Here is an 18,316-nt window from a genome sequence, read left to right on the forward strand (position 1 = left end):
GTGTGAGGATGTAGGAGAGGAAAGAGGCCCGTGGTCTTGTCACTGAGAGACTCCAGTATGCTCAAGAGCTGTTCAGCACAGCTAGAGCCCCACAATTCACACTCGACCGTCCCAGATCCCGGATCAGTCCCCGGGTGTGAGATCCTGCTGTGTGATCTGAGCTTCTCTCTGTCACTGTATTAATGTCCAGTGGTATTAATCAGTGAGCTCTTTTTCTCTTTTTAAACCTGCGGTTTCTCATCGCTGCGTAATGACGCACTGACTGGACCCACAGGGTCACAGAGAGAGAAATACAGCCTGTAGATCACCAGAGGAAGAGCAGAGCAGCACAGTCTCCATCACCTGATTGCTGATTGTGCATTATGTCCTGTTTTCATACAGGTGAGGCTCAGCTATACTCACAACACTGCTGACAGCAGGAAGATTCAAGTGTTCTTGACTCGGCAGCTCATTAAAACCAGCAGCCATGGTGTTCAGACCGATTGTTTTTACACACAGAAGACTGACACAGCTGCGCGTTGTGAATCTGTTTTTCTAAGAGGACATGTGACTGGGGGAGGGGGACTGGCCCTTAGTCTACTCTGAAAATACCTGTGAAACCGGAGAGAGAGATGCGATAACAACCTTAGCACCTGAATCTGCGCCCTACAGGACAGCACACAGCATGAACATGTGGTGATGTTCAGAAATATAAAAAACGTCAAGATAATGCCAATAATATTTGTTCAAAGGAAACTGATGGCGCCAGCTGGGTTTGAACGCTCGATCTCAGTTCAGCGATCACGCCACAGAGGCAGTGGAGTGACCAGCACTGAAACAGACAAAGTGCGTGAATATAGTTAGACCGGCCTTCATTCCTGTAGATACGCGCTTCCATCTTATACTCCCGATTCTATACTCCAGTTCTAAAAGTGTGCTTGTTTACCCTGGCATCGAGCGTCTTCGCAGACAAGCTTGAAACTGTCACTTCTCTCACAGAGCGCTGTCTACTGTATAAACGTCCGGTATCATGGTCAGAGGGGGCAAGGAGCACGTGAAAACGTTTCTGAAATAACCACATGTAAGACTTTGGTGCTTAAAATGTTCAGGGAGAAATGGATGACTGGTGTGTATTTTTTCTTTAAAATACCATGACATAATGTTTGTTCCTAAATTAATATCGTTTATGACCTTCAGATGCGTTATGCTACTCTTCCTTTTATGCTCAGCTACTAAAATTTCCCTTTAGTGGTAAAATTCCATATAAATATTCAATACTAAGCAGATTAAAATGTGCACAGTAAAGAGATCAAATGATTAAATCTTTCCACGACCGACCAAGGCACCACGAGCGCCCCTGTCGGTCATTTTGGCCGGCCAATCACGTACCGCGGTATGACGTAATGATTTGCGTGGCTGAATCTGTATATGGTGCCTTTCTGGACACCCCACTCAACGTGCTTTACAGGATATGAGGACTCCCCTCCACCAACACTGGGGTAAGTGTCTTTTTTTTTTTTTGTGTGACGGGTTTGAGGTGAAATTGTGTAAAAGTGTCTTTTTGTCATTGAGCTCGGGGTGTTAAACTTTATTTTATATAGCCCCTTTAAAGGTGGCTTCTCAAAGTGCTTTACAGGATGACAATAACAATTAATAAGAAGAATACACAAGATAAAACACAATTACAATACACAGAGGAGACTTTGGATGGTGGTACTAAGAAGAGCAGAGGGGTGAAGAATGGAACCAGTTCAGTAAAGGCTTTTCTGAAGAAGAGGGTTTGGAGTCTGGATCTGAAGGAGTTTAGAGAAGGTGACCCTCTGATATCCTTGGGGAGAGAGTTCCAGAGCTTGGGTGCAGAACAGGAGAAGGCCCTGTCACCCCAAGAATGTAGAGGGGCTTGGGGGACAGTAAGGAGAGCAGAATTAGCAGAGCAAAGGTTGCGAGGTGGAGAGAAGGGTGATAATAGTTCAGACAGGTACTGAGGTGCCAAGCCATGCAGAGCCTTACAAGTGAGCCTTACAAGTGAGGATTTTAAAGTCCACACAGAATTTGACTGGATGCCAGTGCAGGGACTCCAGGATAGGAGTGATGTGGTCACTTGCACCAGACCTGGTCAGGATTCTGGCTGCTGAGGTTTGGACAGACTGCAGTTTGTTCAGAGTAGATTTTGATACCCCATGCAAGTAGAGCATTACAGTAGTCAATTTGAGAGAATACAAATGTGTTAATCAGCTTTTCAGCCACAGTTAGTGATAGCATAGGGGGTAGTCTAGCGATATTTCTAAGGTGAAAAAACATGTTTTGACGATATGCTGCACATGTGGGTCGAATGTTAAGCCAGAGTCGAATATAATTCCAAGGTTTTCCAATTTTGATTGAAGCTCAAGTACAGAGTCATCTACAGACAGGGTTACAGGACTGGCTTTACGAAGTTGATGGGGGGTGCCAATAAGCATGACCAGTCTTGTCGCAGTTAAGATGAAGGACGCTTTGAGTCATCCAACTTATTACGTCAGAGATGCAATTGGATAGAATAGAGACAGCCACATCAGTGTCAGGTTTGGTATGGATGTATAGTTGAGTATCATCAGCATAAAAATGAAAGCTGACCAAGTAGGAACATGGAAATGCTGAAGAGCAAGGGGCCCCGTATTGAGCCCTGAAGAACACCAGACTTGACAAGACCAATTTCAGACCTGTACCCACTGAGAGAGACAAAGTGACAGCGATCGGTGAGGTAAGATTTGAACCATTTGAGGGCAGTGTCAGAAACCCCAAACACAGTCTCAGGACGAGAAAGTAAGATGTCATGGTCAACAGTGTCAGAAGCAGCACTGAGATCAAGAAGGATGAGTATAGAGAGGGAACCAGAATCAGAAGCTATTTGATGATCGGTGGTGATGTAACTGGAGTGTGACAGCACGTTCTAGACTTTTAGGAAGAAAGGGTCAGTTGGAGATGGGGTGAAAATTAAGATTGTCGAGAGCCATGTTAGGCTTTTTTGGCACAGGGGTCATGGCAGCAGTTTTGAGGACCGTTGGTACAACTCCAGTGCTCATGGATTCATGTATAATATTGAGGACAGTGGGACAGAGAGAAGAGAAACAGGACTGGAATAAAGTGGTGGGAATGGGATCTAAAATAGATGTGGTGGGTTCCATGCGTGTAACTAGTTTGTTGAAGGATGCTGAGTCAAGAAGAGAGAAGCTGGAGAGAAGGGAACCAGAGAAGTTGGATGAGGAGGGAGGAGGTATGGAAATGATATGTGCAGTGGAGAGAATGTGATGTGCGTGTTGAAGATAAAATTGTGCAAAAATCGTTTTATCCTTGAGCTCGGGGGGTTTGAGGTGAAATTGTGTAAAAGTGTCTTTTTATCATTGTGCTCAGGTGGTTTGTGATAAAGTTGTGTAAAAGTCTTTATCATTGTGTACAAGTGTGTTTTTATCTTTGAGGTTGGGGGTTTGAGGTGAAATTGTGTAAAAGTGTCTTGATCATTGAGCTCAGGGTGTTTGTGGTGAAATTGTGTAAAAGTCTTTATCTTTGAGCTTGTGGTGTTTGAGGTGAAATTGTGTAAAAGTGTCTTGATCATTGAGCTCAGGGTGTTTGTGGTGAAATTGTGTAAAAGTCTTTATCTTTCAGCTTGTGGTGTTTGAGGTGAAATCGTGTAAAACTGTCTATCATTGTGCTCGGGGTGTTTGAGGTAAAAGTGTCTATAAAGGAGGCAAAATTGTGTTAAAGTGTCTTTTTATCATTGTGCTTGGGGTGTTTGTGGTGAAATTGTATAAAAGTGTCTTTCACTGTGCTCTGGGGGTTTGTGGTGAAATTGTGTAAAATTCTTTATCATTGAGCTCAGGGTGTTTGTGGTGAAATTGTGTAAAAGTGTATTTTTATCATTGTTCTCGGGGGGTTTGAGGTAAGATTGTGGAAAAATGTCTTTTTATCATTGTGCTCGGGGGTTTTGAGGTGAAATTGTGTGAAAGTGTCTTTATTATTGAGCTTGGGGTGTTTTGAGGTGAAATTGTGTAAAAGTGTCTTTATTATTGGGCTTGGGGTGTTTTGAGGTGAAATTGTGTAAAAGTGTCTTTATTATTGGGCTTGGGGTGTTTGAGGTAAAATTGTGTAAAAGTGTCTTTTTATCATTGTGTTCGGGGGATTTGTTGTGAAATTGTTTAAAAGTGTCTTTTTATTATTGTGCTCCAGGGGTTTGTGGTGAATTTGTGTAAAAGTCTTATTGAGCTCGGGCTGTTTGAGGTGAAATCGTGTAAAAGTGTCTATCAATGAGGTAAAATTGTGTTAAAGTGTCTTTATCATTGTGCTCGGTGGGTTTGAGGTCAAATTGTGTAAAAAGTGTCTATCATTGTAAAATTGTGGAAAAGCGTCTGTATCATCGATCTCGACGAGTTTGAGGTAAAATTGTGTAAAAGTGTCTATCATTGAGCTCGAGGGGTTTTTGATGAAATTGTTTAAAAGTGTCTTTTTATCATTGAGCTCGGCGGGTTTGTGGTGAAATTGTGTAAAAGTGTCTGTTTATCATTGAGCTCAGGGGGTTTGAGGTAAAAGTGTCTTATTGTAATAGTGTCTTTTTATCATTGTGCTCGGGGGGTTAAGGTAAAGTTGTGTAAAAGTCTTTATCATTAAGCTCAGGGGGTTTGTGGTGAAATTATTTAAAAGTGTCTATCATTGAATTTGGGGGGTTTGAGGTGAAATTGTGTAAAAGTCGTTTATTGAGCTCGGGCTGTTTGAGGTGAAATCGTGTAAAATTGAGGTAAAATTGTGTAAAAGTGTCGTTTTATCACTGTGCTCGGGGGGATTTCTGGTAAAATTGTGTAAAAGTGTCTTTTTATCAATGAGCTTTGGGGGGTTTGTTTTGAAATTGTGTAAAAGTGTCTTTTTTCATTGTGCTCGGGGGGGGGTTAAGGTGAAATTGTGAAAAAGTGTCTAGCATTGAGCTCGGGGGCTTTGTGGTGAAATTGTGTAAAAGTGTCTGTCATTGAGCTTGATGGGTTTGAGGTAAAATTGTGTAAAAAGTGTCTTTGTCATTGAGCTTGACGGGTTTGAGGTCAGATTGTGTAAAGTGTCTTTTTATCATTGAGCTCGATGTGTTTGAGGTAAAACTGTATAAAAGTCTTTTTATCTTTGAGCTTGGTGGGTTTCAGGTAAAATTGTGTAAAAAGTGTCTTTTTATCATTGTTCTCGGGTGGTTTGTGATAAAGTTGTGTAAATGTCTTTTTATCATTGTGTACAAGTGTGTTTTTATCATTGAGGTTGGGGGGTTTGTGGTGAAATTGTGTAAAAGTGTCTTTTTATCATTGTTCTCGGGTGGTTTGTGATAAAGTTGTGTAAATGTCTTTTTATCATTGAGGTTGGGGGGTTTGAGGTGAAATTGTGTAAAAGTGTCTGTCATTGAGCTCGGGGGGTTTGTGATAAAGTTGTGTAAAAGTCTTTTTATCATTGTGTACATGTGTTATTATCATTGAGGTTGGGGGGTTTGATGTGAAATTGTGTAAAATTCTTTTTTCATTGTGCTCGGGGGGGTTGTGGTGAAATTGTGTAAAAGTGTCTTTTTATCATTGTGCTCGGGGGGCTTGAGGTGGAATTGTGCAAATGTGTATTTTTATCATTGAGCTCGGGGGGTTTGTGGTGAAATTGTGTGAAAGGGTCTTATCATTGAGCTTGGGGGCTTTGTGGTGAAATTGTGTAAAAGTGTCTTTTTCTCATTGTGCTCGATGGGATTGTGGTCAAATTGTGTAAAAGTGTCTTTTTATTATTGAGCTCGAGGGGTTTGTGGTGAATTTTTGTAAAAGTGTCTTTTTCTCATTGTGCTCGATGGGATTGTGGTCAAATTGTGTAAAAGTGTCTTTTTATTATTGAGCTCGAGGGGTTTGTGGTGAATTTTTGTAAAAGTGTCTTTTTCTCATTGTGCTCGATGGGATTGTGGTCAAATTGTGTAAAAGTGTCTTTTTATCATTGAGCTCGAGGGGTTTGTGGTGAATTTTTGTAAAAGTGTATTTTTATCATTGAGCTCGGGGTGTTTGAGGTAAAATTGTGTAAAAGTGTCTGTTAATCATTGAGGTAAAATTGTGTAAAATACTTTTTATCGTTGAGCTCGGGGGGTTTGAGATAAAATTGTGTAAAAGTGTCTATCATTGAGCTCGCGGGGTTTGTGGTGAAATTGTGAAAAAGTGTCTTTATCATTGATGAAAAATTGTGTAAAAGTCTTTATTATTGTGCTCGGGGTGTTTTGAGGTAAAATTGTGTAAAAGTGTCTGTTAATCATTGAGGTAAAATTGTGTAAAATACTTTTTATCTTATCTCGGGGGGTTTGTGGATAAATTGTGTGAAAGTGTCTTATCATTCCACTCCACTCAACGTGCTTTACAGAATATGAGGACTCCCCTCCACCACCACCAAGGTAAGTTGTGATATTAAAGTGTCTTTTTATCATTGAGCTCTGGGTGTTTGAGGTAAAATTGTGTAAAAGTGTCTTTATTATTGTGCTCCAGGGGTTTGTGGTGAATTTGTGTAAAAGTGTCTTTTATTGAGCTCGGGCTGTTTGAGGTGAAATTGTGTAAAAGTGTCTATCAATGACCTCGGGGGGTTTGAGGTGAAATTGCATATAATTGTCTATCATAGATCTCGGGGGCTTTGTGGTGAAATTGTGTAAAAGTGTCTTTTTATCGTTGAGCTCGGGGTGTTTGAGGTGAAATTGCGTAAAATTGTCTTTCATAGAACTTGGGGGTTTGTGGTGAAATTGTGTAAAAGTGTCTATGATTGAGCTCGGGGTGTTTGAGGTGAAATTGCGTAAAATTGTCTTTCATAGAACTTGGGGGTTTGTGGTGAAATTGTGTAAAAGTGTCTATGATTGAGCTCGGGGTTTTGAGGTGAAATTGCGTAAAATTGTCTTTCATAGAACTTGGGGGTTTGTGGTGAAATTGTGTAAAAGTGTCTATCATTGAGCTCGTGGGGTTTGTGGTGAAATTGTGTAGAAGTCTTTTTATCATTGTGCTTATGGGGTTGTGGAGATAGTGGTTTTTGGGTGTAAAAGTCTTATTGTTCACACGTTGCTGCTGTGATGTGGCCTTTCGCCTGTAGGTGGCGCTCTCTCCAGTCATTTTTAAATGTACCAGTCCTGATGGATGACTGTACACATCCTCAGTCAAGGGGAATATCTAATTAGTTACTCTCCAAATAGCATTTTTGTATGAAACATTTAAAGAAATCGACGACCACTTTTCAAAACGCACAATAACACAGACTGGCATGTTTGACAACGAGTAAATAAGACACAGGCGAAACGAGAATTCACCATCACTTTCTGCATGTTTACCGTGACCTGTCCTGATCATGAGAAGTCTCAGACGCGTCTCTTCACCAGACAGTTTAATACAGCAGTTCTACATGGGACCGGTGTGAGAGTATGTGGGTAACAGTGATGGCTCTCTCTGCTGTACTGCTGTGGCCCTCCCTCCTGATGACAGAATCGTCTCACACTTCACCTTCACAGACACAAGCTCCATGTGTTTGTGGTGAAATTGTGGGTCTGTTGGTGTGAAAGTTTATTATTGAGCTCACTGAAATGATCTCGAAGGCCACTTTAATTTCAGTTGGCTTCTGACATTTTGAGTGAAATGGTAGTTTTGTTGGTTTAAATGTGCTGTTTCTTTGACTTGCCGGCTTGTTTAGCTGATATTTGTATTTCCTCCTCCTGAAGGAAAGATATCAAGTGTTTTTTTAATGAAATTGTAGGATACCGGTGTGTCGAAGTGGCTCCGGTTTCGCTGCGGCTCATGTCAGATCCAGGGCTGATAGAAACAGTTTGATCAATAAATGAACTAAAAACCGGGATTCACACATTTGCTGCACTTCAGCTGAACAGAGACGACGTTTTCAAACCATCTATATTGGAGGTCTGCATCACCGCTGCTAAAATCGACAATGTCGTAAAAACGTGTTTTCGAGGTTTGCTTCGGTTCAGATGACACCTCAAATACAGTAATACAGTATAAAAATAAGTGACAGGAAATACGCTGTGCTGAAGCTCTGTATGATGACGTGTTCTTGCAGGTTTATTTGAGTTCAGGTAAAGAGAAATGAAAGTTTTATAAACACTTATTTCGGAGGCGTGTTTCACTCCAGGGGAAGTGAGCAGAAACTAAACCAAAGAAATGCAAGAACAGGGCGTACAGATGCGTTATGAAAGGGTGTTCTGGATGTGTGACTCACAAAAACTATATAAAAACTGAAAACAGGAGATCTGCAGGTTGTCTGTTAAACCTTGAAGTTTATTAAGTAGTGATCAGCAGTAACTTACTGGTTTGCCCCGGTTCTTGTCTTCCAGTTCAGGACTTGTGCTGGGGAGTGAGTGTGGTCTGTGGGCTCTGGCGGGAACAGTCACACTGTGGGGACGGGGGTATCCTGTTCCTGCTCTGATGTTCTCTCCTGGAACCTCCATTAACATGTGATCTCAAGAAAAGAGAGAGATTGATTGGCTTTGAGTGCCTTGTGAAATTCTCGGGGCTCGACCCCGTGTTTCGGCTGCGATGCCGTCGAGCGATCATCTGCTGTGAGTTCCCTTGTGGTGTCCCCATGTGACTGCGTGTGCCTGTGTCACTGCTGTGTGTGACAGTGGATTCCTCTCCGTCGCCCCTCAGGCGTTCCTGGGTCTCCTCTCGCTCTTTCACAGCCCCGTACCTGAGGACCAGAGCGTCTCTCGTCAGCAGGGCCTCGCGCCTGCAGGTGACTGAAGTGTGCTTTTATATACAGGTGAGAGAGAGTGCACAAGAATCGTCAGAAGTCAACACCGTTCGTTAGAGATGGATGATGTCCAAGGTCACCCAGAAATAGAGCACGACAGGTCACTCAGAGGAAAGCTATTTTTATTTTTTCACTGGCGTATGGATCTACCAAGTACAGACGCCAGACAAAAAACATTGAAATGCAATTTGAAATTCACACTGACGTGTTGAGAACTGTTCCTTAGAAGCGTTTGATCTGTGTTCAGATCTTCTGCTAAGGAGATGTGGTCAGGAAAGGCAGAGACGCCTTCTCTCGTCTGACCGTTGTCTGCAAACCCTGAGGTGTCCTGCGGTCTTTATAATCTATAACCACACTTTCCCCTGTGGACGTTACATACTGTAGATCATCTGTTGCAGCAGGATGCCGATTGATTTGAAAGGCAGCTTTATCCCGACAGCATGAGAGAGAGGCCAACATCAGTCTGGCTGGAGGTCTGGTGAAAGGAAAGCTTTGAATTTAGAGAATTTAAAATGATTTTTGTAGATTTTAAAACTAAGGGATTGAGTAGAACTAAGTTATTATTTTATTTCAGTTGAACTATTAGGAACAGTTATTTTACAAAACCCGAACATTGTTCTGTGTTTTGGTTTACTCGAGATTTAACGCAAGATGGAGTTTCCTGCAGGAGTTCTCGGCCGGTGTGGAACATGTTTAGTGTCCTGCAGGAGTTCTCGGGCGGTGTGGAACGTGTTCACTGTCCTGCAGTCCAGGCTCTCACTACGGAGCTCGCCAGTTTGACGTCTTGAGCAATTTTTCTCAGCCTCTCGTTTCTCTCCCTCACGATCCTGCGCTCCTCCGGCAGCAGTTTCTCGTTGTTGGCGATCTTGGCGAGGATCTCGGCGTTCTGTTTCATCTTGCGCAGGTCGGCGATGCGGTCCTCGAAGCCCGGGCGGGCCTCCTCTTCCTCGTTGCGGATGAGCCGCTCGATGTAGGCGGCCGTGGACAGAGCGTTGGGCTTCAGGGCGATCTCCTCCAGCCGCGCCAGGCAGTTGGAGGAAAGCCTGATCAGCTGCATGATCCGGTCCTCGATCGTCTCGAAGTCCATTTCGATTTTCTCGAGCATCTCCTTCGTCGACATGAACTTGCCGGAAGCCTTCACAAAGTTGTCCTTGAGTTCTTTGACTGTTTTCATGACCTTCACCACTTCGTACTCCCACATCGTCATCTCGGATATGTGAGCGGAGTAGTGGCAGTTACCTGGACAGATCACACAGAATCCAGCGTCATCCATGACGGCACAGAGATTGATTTCTCCTGGCGTGGGAAGGAAACATCCTGAATGGCACGAAACCAGACAGTTGTTGCAGTTTGTTGATAGATGCTTGGTGTTCTTCCGTTTCGGGACCAGCTCCTCGATCTCTGTCTCGAAGTTCTTGTTCTGCTCCATGTTGGCCTGCTCGTTTTCCAGACATGCCCTGATCTTCTTCATTTCGCTCAGCTTCGCCAGCCCGGCCGAGATCTGAGGCAGCAGGCTCGCCATCGCCATCTCCAGCCTCTCGCGCTCCTCCAGGACTTTCTTCGTCAGCGCCAAGTCCTTCCCCTCTGTCTTCTCCAACGTTTGGAAAAACCTCTTCAGCTGCTTCACGTTGTTCGTCCAGACAATTTTCTCCAGCTTGTTGTCGTCCTCTTCCTCGTCGTCACTCCCGGAGCCCTCCCCGTTGGAATCGGTGTCGGGCCTCTCGTTTTGTGTATAAAGGGCGGAGTTGTTAAATTCGAAGTGCGTCGCTTTGCCCTTCCGGTTCTTGCGGCAGGGCAGGCCCGCGGCTTCGATAGCGCCCAGGACGGGGATGTCCTTCCCGTCCACAAACGTGACGAGGACGAGGATGTTCTCGGCGATGTCCTTCCCGAAGATGGAGAGGATGGAGTCGAAGACGTACTGCTGGATGGAGGTCAGCCGCGCCAGAGACGCCTGAACCACGAAGCACACGGCGTCGATGTGGTCCACACTGCCGGGGCTGGTAAAGAAGCGCTTCACCTGCTCTGTGATCAGCTTGTCCCGAGAGAGTCCCCGCGTGTCTCCGAACCCCGGGGTGTCGATGACCGTGAGGGAGTAGGGGACGACGAATCCCTTCTGGTTGTGGAGCTCGTAGGACGTCACGATGGAGGTCTGACTCTCCGCCTGCGAGCGGTTGGTCTCCTCGTGGATCAGCTTGAATCGAAACCGATCCTCCCACTGCACGCCCAGGATGTAATTGATCATCGCGTTGATGAGGGTGGTCTTCCCTGCCCCCGTGGCCCCCAGAAGGATGATGACCTTATTGTTCCCTTCTTCTACTTTCCTGCCGAACGCGAAGCGCTGGAAATGCTGCTCGTCGGTGGGCTCCTGTTCCAGCGACAGCCTGTATAAGGAAGGCTGCCCGCGCTCTATCAAAGTGGAGAAGTTTAGGAAGTGGTCGCTCTGTACTTTAACACGACTGACGTCCCCTGACTTGACTCTGCTGTCCTTCGGGATTGTTATTGGAGTCTCGGGGCTCGGTGGACTCTTGCCTTCTTTGCCACAGTCGGAATAAACCCGGACGATGTAGGAACTTCCTTCCCTCAGGTTCTCCAGAGTGCACACCCTCCCTCTGACTTTGAGCTTCGTCCATGTTTTGCTGTCTTGCTCATCCGTTGCCCCCTTGAAGACCTCTCTGTATTCAACTTCGTAGGAAGTAACGCTGACTCCCTGTCCCACAGAGGTGGGCATGTCCCAGGTGACCGTCATGGAGTTTGGTCCTGTTGATTTCTGCTGAGGAGCTCCGGGGGGGGCTGAAGGAAGCGTCTTGCAGGAAGGAGTTGCGTCGCTGGCACAGCCGACTCCGGGTTTGCAAACCGCCCGACAGCCGAATCGATACGAAGCGTTCAGGTCCAGCCCCGACACGGTGAACTCTGGCTTGTTGTCATCGGTGTCCACTTCCCTCCAAGCTGAGTCACTCGACTTCTGGTACAGAACCCGATACCTCACGATCTCGCCGGCGCCGTACTTCGGTGGGCGGAACGCCAGCTGGACGGAGTCGTGCAGAGTTGTCAGCACGGCCGGTACCCCCGGCTGGGAAGGCAGCTCGAAGTGCTTGCTGGCCAGAGCCCCCCTTTCGAAGAGGTAAACGGAAGATCCGATGTGGACCTCGTCGTAGATTGACGCCACACAGAATTTCACGTTCGGTCTGCCTTTGTTCTCTCTCTTGAAGTCTAGGAATAGTCTGATGTTCTCCCGTGTCAGGGCTGTGACTTCCTCCGACCTGAACCATTTTCCCCATCTTCCCTCTGGCTCGAGATCAGGAGCTACCTCTTCACCCGTCCCTCGTTCGGGGGAGGTCAGATAGCTTTCCAAGATGTTTAGGTATTGCTCCCTTTGCTTCAGCGATGTAAACGCAAAGCACACCACGTACTCGTTCGCCGAATCGAGCACGACTTGGTCCAGGTCACTGCTGGAGGGGGCCACGGTGACGTCGCTCATGATCTGCAGGTAAGATCTCAGCACGTTCAGCTCCCGCTCCTTGTCTTCCAGGAACTGCGCGAGCAGGGCGTTTCGGAAGGGGGAGCGCTCTCTCCCGCTCAGGAGGTCGACGAGTCGGCCCTCTTCCTCGCCGCCTCCGCGGATGACCGGCAGCAGCCTGGCCAGAGATTTCTGAAAGACCAGCTTGTACTCCACGCACAGGTCTTTAAACCGCAGGAGTTTCTGGTTCATCTCTGGAAACTGGATCGCAATCGCGTCTTTCATCAGATCTTGGCACCGCACGATATAATCATCCATTTCGTCTAAAATACGCTGGGATCGGCGAACTAACCCGATGCTGATTTGCCTGACGATTGTGGCAGCCTGGGAGTCCAGTTTTGTCAGTGGGTAAAGCCAGACTTTCATGGGCACGGTGTGCTCTCCGTCTTTTCCAAGCAGGTGTGGGAGAGATGAATAGACCTTGATGGCGTCTTGGAACGTCACCGGATTCTTTTCCAGAGCAAAATCCCCGTAGAATTTGCAGTTGAACTTGTCCGCCTGCTGGCGTTCCTCGTCCGTCATTCTGAGGGAGGCTTCGCCTTCGATCGACACACACGGGATCATCTTTATCGCCGCGTGCAGACTGCCCTGGACGTCCTGCTGCTTCTCCTCTGCCGAAACCTCCCGGTCGAAGACGAAGAAGGCCTGCGCGCCGTACAGCACCGCCGTGACGACGTGCGTGGCCGACCCCTCCTGGAAGACGTTGCTGTGCTGCACGTTTCCGGCTCCTAAGTGGTCCATGGTGAGCTGCTCGAAGCGCGTGGTGGTGCGGTACTGCAGGGTGACCCGCGACTGCTTCTTCGAGGTCTTCTTGTCGTTCAGGTAACTCGCCGAGCCCTTCACTGAGACCAGCCCACAGAGGAAGCTCGCCTCCAGGGAGGCCTCCACATTCAGAGCGGACGCCTTGTCCTCCGTGGAGTCGGACGCAATGATCTGGAAATCGGTGTTCGGCTGAGGACGCACGTCGATGTCTTTCTGCAGCGTCTCGGCGTCCCATAACGTGATTCCTGCGGGGAGACAAGAAATAGAAGAGGTGTTCATGGGGCTTTGCAAGCTTGTCGCGCTACAGGGAGTGATCTTTCAGCTGCGCGGTCAAGTGTCGCTGTAGCGTCCCTGGTGGTCTAGAGGTCAGGATTAGGCGCTCCCACTGCCGCGGTCCGGGTTCGATTCCTGGTCAGGGAATGTCAATATTCTTCTGGGGCGGAGCGGTGGCTCTGTGGCTGAGGATCTGTTCCTGTGGCTGGAAGGTTGCCGGTTCAAATCCCGCAGCCGACAGAGGAATCCTACTCCATTGGGCCCCTAAGCAAGGTCCTCAACCCCAACTGCTCCAGGGGCACGACACGACACCAGACTGGAGCCAGATGGAGTGTCCACTGTGGGTTAACGCTAGGGGACGACACGACACCAGACTAGAGCCAGATGGAGTTTCCACTGTGGGTTAACACTAGGGGACGACACTGCACCAGACTGGAGCCAGATGGAGTTTCCACTGTGGGTTAACGCTAGGGGACGACACTGCACCAGACTGGAGCCAGATGCAGTTTCCACTGTGGGTTAACGCTAGGGGATGACACTGCACCAGACTGGAACCAGGTGGAGTTTCCACTGTGGGTTAACGCTAGGGGACGACACTGCACCAGTCTGGAGCCAGATGGGTATGACTGGAAGCTGGGGAGGAAGTGACCTTATCATTGACACTCTGTCCCTGGGAACACCAAGGACTGTGAACGTGGGTGTACAGTGCCTGATGACGCAGGAGGAGCAGAAGTCGTAGGAAGGAGCCAGACTATCAGGCAGCATGGCAACCAATAGGATTCAGTAGCGATCTGCAGTGTGGAGAGGCAGACGTCGAAGGAGCTGGGTCTTTGATGTGTAGGGAAAACTTACATCGAACTTGCATCAGATCAGAATCTAAAGAGGGTCCATACAGCTCAGCTCAGTATTGCTCTCACCTGGAATCTGTCATAGAGGTGAAAGACAGGTCACCTCAGTGTGAACCTCTCTCCTGGAATCGGTGTGTCTGTCAGGGTCATACAGCTGGAGACAGGTCACCTCAGTGTGAATCTCTCACCTGGAATCAGTGTGTCTGTCAGGGTCATACAGCTGGAGACAGGTCACCTCAGTGTGAACCTCTCACCTGGAATCAGTGTGTCTGTCAGGGTCATACAGCTGGAGACAGGTCACCTCAGTGTGAACCTCTCACCTGGAATCAGTGTGTCTGTCAGGGTCATACAGCTGGAGACAGGTCACCTCAGTGTGAACCTCTCACCTGGAATCAGTGTGTCTGTCAGGGTCATACAGCTGGAGACAGGTCACCTCAGTGTGAATCTCTCACCTGGAATCAGTGTGTCTGTCAGTGTCGTACAGCTGGAGACAGGTCACCTCAGTGTGAGTCTCTCACCTGGAATCAGTGTGTCTGTCAAGGTCATACAGCTGGAGACAGGTCACCTCAGTGTGAGTCTCTCACCTGGAATCAGTGTGTCTGTCAAGGTCATACAGCTGGAGACAGGTCACCTCAGTGTGAGTCTCTCACCTGGAATCAGTGTGTCTGTCAGTGTCGTACAGCTGGAGACAGGTCACCTCAGTGTGAGTCTCTCACCTGGAATCAGTGTGTCTGTCAGAGTCGTACAGCTGGAGACAGGTCACCTCAGTGTGAGTCTCTCACCTGGAATCAGTGTGTCTGTCAGGGTCGTACAGCTGGAGACAGGTCACCTCAGTGTGAGTCAATTTCAATTCAATTCAATTCAAGGTGCTTTATTAGCATGACCGATGGGTACAATCAGTGTTGCCAAAGCAAATAAAAATAATAAAATTAACATAGAACAAAACAAAAAGTAGAAGTAAAATAAAATCTACAGACATGTTACAGACATTTACAACAAAGACATATTATATAATATTGACATACTGTAGGCGGCTGGAGCATTATTGGGAGACACTCACTGTTCCTCAGGCTGTGACAGGAGATCACATACTGGGCTGCCAGATCAACTGAGTTCCCTCCTCCCTCTCCCAGTAGGATTGGGACCTGTTGTGGTTTTGGCAGGTGTGGGAACTCTGGGATTAGATTTCTGAATTTCGGGAAGAATGTTTCTCTAATCCCAGAGTATCTGTCACAGTGCAGTAGGAAGTGCACCTCTGTCTCTATTTCTCCATGCTGGCAGTGGGAGCACAGCCTGTCCTCTCTGGGCAGCCAGGTCTGCCTGTGTCGCCCAGTTTCTATGGCCAGGTTGTGGTCACTGAGCCTGTACTTCGTCAGGGTCTGTTTCTGTTTGTTATTTTTTATTTTGGTCAAATATTCAGCTAGTGTGTATTGTCTGTTTAAGGTTCTGTAGCATTCCAGTTTATGTTGTTTGTGTGTGTGTGTCCCAGTGTGTGAGATACTGCTGTTTGATCTGTGCTGTGATGTGGTTGAGTCTGGGTTGAGGTGCTCTAGCAGTACTGTCCTGAGGCTGGTTAGTGTTGGTGTGGCTCAGGTCGGTGAGCCTCAGGACCAGCTGGCTCAGGGGGCTCTGTTTTGAGCTCAGCTCTTGGCTCAGCAGGGCTTTGTGGTGGTAGGAATTTTGGTCACTGTTTTTTAGGTGTAGCCAATACTTTAATATTCTTTTCTGTATGTTTATCAATAGTGGGTACTGGCCTAATTCGGCCCTGCACCCGTTGTTAGGAGTTTTTCTCTGCACACGGAGTATGATTCTACAGATCTCCATGTGCAGAGTTTCTGTGGGGTGTTTGTCCCATTGGGTGTAATCCTGGTCTGTGAGGGGACCCCACACTTCACTGCCGTATAGGGCAATGGGTTGGATTACACTTTCAAATATTTGGAGCCAGATTCTTGTTGGTGGGTTGATGTTGAAGAGCCTCCTTCTTATTGCGTAGAAAGCCCTGAGTGCCTTCTCCCTCAGTGCCTCTCACCCGGAATCAGTGTGTCTGTCAGGGTCATAGAGCTGGAGACAGGTCACCTCAGTGTGAATCTCTCACCTGGAATCAGTGTGTCTGTCAGGGTCGTACAGCTGGAGACAGGTCACCTCAGTGTGAATCTCTCACCTGGAATCAGTGTGTCTGTCAGGGTCTTACAGCTGGAGACAGGTCACCTCAGTGTGAGTCTCTCACCTGGAATCAGTGTGTCTGTCAGGGTCATACAGCTGGAGACAGGTCACCTCAGTGTGAATCTCTCACCTGGAATCAGTGTGTCTGTCAGGGTCATACAGCTGGAGACAGGTCACCTCAGTGTGAGTCTCTCACCTGGAATCAGTGTGTCTGTCAGGGTCATACAGCTGGAGACAGGTCACCTCAGTGTGAATCTCTCACCTGGAATCAGTGTGTCTTTCAGGGTCTTACAGCTGGAGACAGGTCACCTCAGTGTGAATCTCTCACCTGGAATCAGTGTGTCTGTCAGGGTCATACAGCTGGAGACAGGTCACCTCAGTGTGAATCTCTCACCTGGTATCAGTGTGTCTGTCAGGGTCATACAGCTGGAGACAGGTCACCTCAGTGTGAGTCTCTCACCTGGAATCAGTGTGTCTGTCAGGGTCATAGAGCTGGAGACAGGTCACCTCAGTGTGAGTCTCTCACCTGGAATCAGTGTGTCTGTCAGGGTCATACAGCTGGAGACAGGTCACCTCAGTGTGAATCTCTCACCTGGAATCAGTGTGTCTGTCAGGGTCATACAGCTGGAGACAGGTCACCTCAGTGTGAATGTCTCACCTGGAATCAGTGTGTCTGTCAGGGTCATACAGCTGGAGACAGGTCACCTCAGTGTGAATGTCTCACCTGGAATCAGTGTGTCTGTCAGGGTCGTACAGCTGGAGACAGGTCACCTCAGTGTGAACCTCTCACCTGGAATCAGTGTGTCTGTCAGGGTCATACAGCTGGAGACAGGTCACCTCAGTGTGAGTCTCTCACCTGGAATCAGTGTCTCTGTCAGGGTCATACAGCTGGAGACGGGTCACCTCAGTGTGAATCTCTCTCCTGGAATCAGTGTGTCTGTCAGGGTCATACAGCTGGAGACAGGTCACCTCAGTGTGAATCTCTCACCTGGAATCAGGGTCTGTCAGGGTCATACAGCTGGAGACAGGTCACCTCAGTGTGAATCTCTCACCTGGAATCAGTGTGTCTGTCAGGGTCGTACAGCTGGAGACAGGTCACCTCAGTGTGAACCTCTCACCTGGAATCAGTGTGTCTGTCAGGGTCATACAGCTGGAGACAGGTCACCTCAGTGTGAACCTCTCACCTGGAATCAGTGTGTCTGTCAGGGTCATACAGCTGGAGACAGGTCACCTCAGTGTGAGTCTCTCACCTGGAATCAGTGTCTCTGTCAGGGTCATACAGCTGGAGATGGGTCACCTCAGTGTGAATCTCTCTCCTGGAATCAGTGTGTCTGTCAGGGTCATACAGCTGGAGACAGGTCACCTCAGTGTGAATCTCTCACCTGGAATCAGTGTCTGTCAGGGTCGTACAGCTGGAGACAGGTCACCTCAGTGTGAATCTCTCACCTGGAATCAGTGTGTCTGTCAGGGTCTTACAGCTGGAGACAGGTCACCTCAGTGTGAGTCTCTCACCTGGAATCAGTGTGTCTGTCAGGGTCGTACAGCTGGAGACAGGTCACCTCAGTGTGAATCTCTCACCTGGAATCAGTACGTCCCTGCGGCAGTCATACAGCATCCCCAGCTGGAAGGGGCGTCCGAGTGTGGCCACCTCGATGGTTTCTGAGTCCGACATAGCTCTGGAGCCTGGGTTCGTTACTGAAATCAAACCCAACACAGAGATGTTAAATGATTAACATCACAACCTTTGTACATGATTTCAAAGTCATGCACCAACCTGGCTTGATCATGTTGATAAAATGCTGCGTTTTGACATTCTGTTCTTAACAGCCGTATCAGCTGGACAGATAAAAGTGCAAAGATCATTGTTTTTATTGTTAGCATAGCAGGTATGAGGCTCCACTGGAGCCATAAAACATTGTGCATTAACAAACGATATCTACGTACCATTATACAATCTGTTTGAATTTGGTCTTTGCACGTAGATCTTACTATAACCGAAACAGGAGCAGAACTGGAG

General features: G+C 47.5%; 1 protein-coding gene across 1 annotated transcript; it reads right to left on the bottom strand.

Annotated features, from left to right (window-relative positions):
• Positions 1-9,469: 9,469 nt before the first annotated feature.
• LOC102686918 (uncharacterized) lies at positions 9,470-17,971 on the bottom strand. Its single transcript, XM_069198108.1, has 2 exons — positions 17,878-17,971; positions 9,470-13,260 (listed from the first exon to the last, which is right to left on the bottom strand). The coding sequence occupies exons 1-2, from the start codon at positions 17,969-17,971 to the stop codon at positions 9,470-9,472; spliced, it is 3,885 nt and encodes a 1,294-aa protein (XP_069054209.1).
• Positions 17,972-18,316: the final 345 nt, after the last annotated feature.

Source organism: Lepisosteus oculatus, chromosome 14 (assembly GCF_040954835.1).
Source record: "Lepisosteus oculatus isolate fLepOcu1 chromosome 14, fLepOcu1.hap2, whole genome shotgun sequence".
Lineage (NCBI taxonomy): Eukaryota > Metazoa > Chordata > Actinopteri > Semionotiformes > Lepisosteidae > Lepisosteus > Lepisosteus oculatus.

Coding starts and splice junctions, on each gene's coding strand:
- LOC102686918 (XM_069198108.1), bottom strand. CDS start 17,971: ATGTCGGACTCAGAAACCATCGAGGTGGCCACACTCGGACGCCCCTTC. Junction 13,261..17,877: donor CAGGGACGTACTGATTCCAG/GTGAGAGATTCA, acceptor GTCTCCCCGCAG/GAATCACGTTATGGGACGCC.